The sequence below is a fragment of the Arvicanthis niloticus genome, chromosome 13, assembly GCF_011762505.2.
Source record: "Arvicanthis niloticus isolate mArvNil1 chromosome 13, mArvNil1.pat.X, whole genome shotgun sequence".
Taxonomy (NCBI): Eukaryota; Metazoa; Chordata; class Mammalia; order Rodentia; family Muridae; genus Arvicanthis; species Arvicanthis niloticus.
In genome coordinates this window covers 50240283-50245481 of record NC_047670.1, presented here as the reverse complement: position 1 = coordinate 50245481, position 5199 = coordinate 50240283, and the positions used below count along the sequence as shown (strand labels likewise).

Sequence of the window (5199 nt, the reverse complement as noted above, 5' to 3'; positions counted from 1 at the left end):
GCATCTGCATCACACCTTTGATAGCTATGAGTTTGTGCCAGCCTGGTCTCCTGAGCAAGTCCTAGGACAGCCAAAGATAGACAGAGAATCTCTCTCAAAACAACATGAAAAAAAATGAAGCAGAAACCAGGAAGAGCCTGGGCAAGTTGTCCTCTTTCCTTGTGTTCTGAATGCCAAGGCAAAAACAATTGTGGACCCATCATTCTGTCCTCTTAATTCTCCAGCACCATGATCCTCCCAATTGCATGGCCCTTCCTCCTCAACTGCATAATCCTCCCTCCCCAAATGATATGAATCATTTAACCAGGTCACCAATAAACCTTGCTAATTCTTAAGCAATAAATATGTTAGCCTATCAGAAATAAGTACTAAAAAGCTCCCTTTCAGATGGGAGGAGCTGAGTGAAAGGAAAGTGCTTATTTCAGACCACATCTGACAGGACTTTCCACAGTGCCAGCAACCTGGTCAGAAAGAGAAAGTAAGGACTGGTGTCAGGAGGGAGCTGCTGGGTGGCAAAGGGAAGAGACCTCAGGATAGGACTGTGGGTGGGAGTCTGGGATTAGGAAGGAAAGCTGAGTGGGTGGTGCATAAGAGACGTAGGCATGCATCCATTTTGGGGGAAAAGCTGTGGGGAGGATTGGAGGGAGGGAAGTTTGGATGCCTGAGTCCTGGGGGAGCCCATCGATGGGATTGAAGTCTATTAATTGACTCCAACATCCCAGGTTTTATCTGCACACCCTTTCTCTGAGGATGAACAGTACTCACCCTACAAAGTCCTGTGTGCTCATTCTGCTTGTGGCCCTACTGTGTGCAAAAAGAGGTGAGATGGAAAGTGAGAAAGGGGCAGGAGGGTACAAGGAAGATGGAAAAGGGCCTCAGGTTTGGGGGTACACTTGCACTTCCATTGTGGCCCAATGCCCTAGGTGTGCTGGGGTCAAGGTATTGGGATTGACTCCTGGTATGTGAAGCTTCTTGTGCTGGGGTGCTTGCTTGCTGGGTCTGCAAACCTGCCAGAAGGACTGTTGGACTTCACTACCTCTGCCACAAACTCTGGCCACCAGAGCACCCTGTCCTTAGACTACCATGCTACCCTGGCCTCCCAGACAGGACACTGGCCTGTGTGCACACAAACTGGCAGAGTCTACTCTTCCTGGCACAGATGCAAACTCAAGGGATTTGAAATCCTTAACACTTGGCATTTGACTTTTCCTTACACCCCAGCCCAAGCCACATGAGGCCCCAATGCTAGAACTTTCCTACTCTAAGAGGATCCGAGCTCTCAGATCTGCCTGTACTTCTAGTTACATCTGTATTGCGGGAGGACTCATGGTGAGCCTCAGCTTTAAGCTGGACTCTGGGAAGTTCAGTGCTCTGTCATGCTCAAAGACCCAAGGCCCAGTTCTGCAGGGTTAGGGTGGGACAGGTCAGAACAGCCCTCCCATTTGGTGGCCCCAGTACATACTTACACACCCACTCAGGGCTGCAGCAGACATTTGGTATCTCTGTCTTCCCAATATGGTGACTGTCTCTCTAATTCATCTTGGGGTGCAGGGTTCTCATGTGGGCTGGCTAGGTGAGACAGCAGGACCGAGCATAGTGAACAACTGTGGCTTTTGGTTCACTTTTGCTTTTGGTGGAGGTGACTGGGCAGTAATGTCCTTGCTCTGTCCTAGCAGCCAGCAGCTGTGGGAAGTAGAGGCATTGTAGAGGAGGGGTCTGGGCTAGGAAGGGCATGCCCTAGCCTTCATGTATTGGCTTCTTTCTCAGCTCAGGGGCTGAAATGCTATCATTGTGAGGGGGTCCCACTTGAGGCTTCCTGCCCATCAGTTACCTGCCCCTACCCTGATGCATTCTGTGTGACTCAGGAGACAGAAGTTCCTGTGGGTAAGTGGACTATATAAAAATGTGTCAGGTTGTCTTGAGAGAAAAGGTGAGGTTGGCGCACTTGTTATGGACCATGGTTTTCCTCCTTCCAAGTCGAGCTCTCCTGGGATTGGAGTGGGATTCCTACAAAGTGGGGGCTGTCAGGGTCCAGGGATGTGCTGGGATGGGGATTATGAAGCAGGGCTGCCCATTGGCATGCATGGTGTTCTTCATCGCCCTGTGTCCCAAGTGTAGTCATGTGACTCTCCTGCCTGTACATTATGTCTGTGTCTCACAGGCTCACTGATGGACCAGGAGAGCTGGAAGCATTGAGTGAGTCTGCATTTAATGAAGGAATCTGGAGCTTAGGCCAAAGGAATGACTTAGAAATGTTGATAGAAGAGACCTCAGGACATTTCAGATCCTCCAAAGTGCCAGTTCCAGGCATATCCTCCACATAGACAAGGCAGGAGCAGCCCCACCCTGCTATCCAGTTTCCTGTTCCTGACCACAGCCTGCCTGTCTCCTAAAGGAGGTGTCCTAGAGATAACTGTGTGGGGAACTCAAGAGTCTGAGAGGCTGGTTGCCCTTTGTGCTGTGCTAGTAGATGATTTTACAGTGTGCAGTGTCTGTGTGTGTGTGTGTGTGTGTGTGTGTGTGTGTGTGTAAATGTGGGTGCACATGTATGAATGTGTGTAATGTAAGTAATGCTCTGAGGACATCCTTAAGTACCATTCCTTAGGCATGGTTTACTTTTATGTAAATGAGTTTTGCTTCCTCTGGAACTGGAATGACAGATGGTTGTAAACCACCATGTAGGGTCTGGGAACCAAACCCTGGGCTTCTGTAAGAGCAACAAGTGCTTTAACTGCTGAGCCAAGTCCCAAGCACATTGTTTCTGGAGACAAGATCTTCACCTGGACATAGGATTTGCCAAGGACGCTGGGAGTGGAGAAGAGGGAGGTTGGAGAGAGTTTCTAGGATTTCCAGATTTCCCCCACCCACACCCCAGCACAGAGATCATAACCCACACTCCCTAGCTGGGCCATCCCTTTACATGGTTGCAGGGGATGGATCTTGCATCCTTGGGCTTCCACTTCACTGACAGAGCTGCTTCCCCAGCACACTGCATGTAAGGGCACATGTGTGTACATGTGTGGATGTACATGCCCTGGGGAGGTACCAGTGTATGGGACCCGGAAGTTGATGGGTATCTTCTGTGACTTGTATTTTATTTATTGAGGCAAGGTCCCACACTGAACTGGAAGCTTGCAAGTTGAGCTGGTCTATCCTGTGAACTTACCTCAAAGATCTCCCATCTTTGTGTTCTGAGCACAGAAATACAAGTAGTTCACCATGCCTGCCCATCCTGTGATGTGCTCTAGTGATGAGAGTCGGGGCTCATGCTTGTGCACACAAGCACTTTACCCACCAAGCCTCCTTACCAGCCCATGGTCTTGATTTTCATTTCCTTTGTTACTTGAGGGGGTTTCTAGCTTCAGGATAGCCATAAGCCACCATGTAGCCCAGTCTGGGATTGAACTCATAAACATTCTCCTGCCTCAGTCTTCCAAGTTCTTGAATCACAAGTCTGAGCTACCATGTCTGGCTTCAACATGCCTTAGAGACAAGTCTGGGCCATCCAGACCAGGTGGCATGTGGCCAAGACTTTGGGATGTTCTGTGGTCCCTGCATCAGAAGTGAGTCACTCCCTGATGTCTTGCAGGCTCTCACAAAAGCAAACTGAAGAACAATCTCTGCCTTCCCTTTTGTCCTCATAATATTGAAAAAACCGAGATCCTGGGTACTACTGTCAACTTGAAGACTTCCTGTTGCAAGAAAGACCTCTGCAATGCAGCAGTTCCCACTGGAGGCAGCACCTGGACTGTGGCAGGTCCAGAGGTGCTTCTGTTCAGCCTGGGCTCAGTCCTCCTGCAGACCTTGCTGTGATGGACCTTCCATCCAACCCCACCCTTGTCTTTTTATCCTCATGTGAAACCACGCCTTCCTGGAGCCCTCTAGTGATGAATTATGAATTATAGAAGCTCTGAGATGGGAGCAGAGTATGGAACATCTTATTTCAACTTTATAGGCCCTTTACAGCTGGGTAGGTTCCCCACTTCTCTCTAGGGCTTTCAGATCTGTACTTACTGGAATGCCATTTTGTTGTGGCTTGCTACTCCTGGCCCTGGAGGCACATGGACAGCACAGGGAAGAGGCTGAATTCCAAGGTATTATGCCATACCTGTTCACACATAAATATCTGAAGTCCTGCAGGGTTCACAAATGTGCAGATCAGTGTCCCTCTGTTGAGTCCAATTAACCCTTTGTTCTCCCACACAAGATCTCTGTTTTTCTTTGGCTACACTGAGTTGGCTGAGTCCTGCCTGCCAGTCCACATCTCTGCCCTTTCAGCCTGACACACTAGCTATTTCATGTTAGCCAGCTCAGAGGGGGGACCACTTGGTTTGCCCGGGCTGAGGCTTTTCATTTCAGGCTTGGCCTCTACTGTCTGCTTTTGTGTGTCACCTTACACAAGCTGGAGTTATCGCAAAAAACTGAGCCTCCCTTGTAGAAATGCCTCCATGAGAACCACCTGTAAGGCATTTTCTCAATTAGTGATCAAAGGGGAAGGACCCTTGTGGGTGGTAGGATTCCTGGATGGTAGTCTTCGGGATTTGTCTTGGGGAAGGAAGGATTGTGTCTGGGTTAGAGGACACAGATGTGACCCAGAGGCAAAAGGCAAACCCTATATTAGCATAAGCTGTGTAATTTTAATTGGGCTACTACTCAGGTAGGCAAAAGGGGACTTTGATTGCTGGACTTACACTTTGAGAGCTGGACCTTGATAGTCAGTCTCAGGAGGAGGAAGTGGTTAAATAAGGGAATAGACCTTGGTGTGTAGCTTTAGGAATGGAGTCTAACACTTTTTAGCAAGGCAGAGGGAATGGGGAGAAGGAAAGTCCTGCCAGAGCCATGTGTGCCATGCTCCAGCTGGCCAGAGTCCCTTCTCTAGCCTCTGAAGCTAAGTTCACTAAGAGCTAAAAAAGGCTCTGTCACAGTCAAATCTTCCTCTATCCCCCCATCCTGTCAGTTCTGATCAAGAAGTCAGGTGGCTCTGGAGAACGGCTGTAAGGTGAGTTTCTGACAGCTTTATTCTACAAAAGTCCACTCTCCCAAGCCAACCTCCAGCTTAAAGAACAGGGTGTTAAAGAAGGGCCTTCCTTGGCCTTCCATGGCACTTCTGAAGGACTGTCCCTCTCATGAACCCTGTCCTCTATCCCCAAGTCTCTGAAGATTGTTGACCAGGCCCTAGTGGACAGGGACAGGGAACGC

At 49.3% G+C, this 5199-nt stretch overlaps 1 protein-coding gene across 1 annotated transcript; it reads left to right on the top strand.

The window, feature by feature from the left end:
• Positions 1-401: 401 nt before the first annotated feature.
• On the top strand, positions 402-4089 carry LOC117719022 (lymphocyte antigen 6A-2/6E-1-like). The gene is made up of 4 exons (XM_034517081.2): positions 402-478; positions 723-820; positions 1768-1884; positions 3590-4089. Exons 2-4 carry the CDS (start codon positions 751-753, stop codon positions 3811-3813), a joined length of 411 nt encoding a protein of 136 aa, XP_034372972.1. The 5' UTR covers positions 402-478; positions 723-750; the 3' UTR covers positions 3814-4089.
• The last annotated feature ends 1110 nt before the right edge of the window (positions 4090-5199 follow it).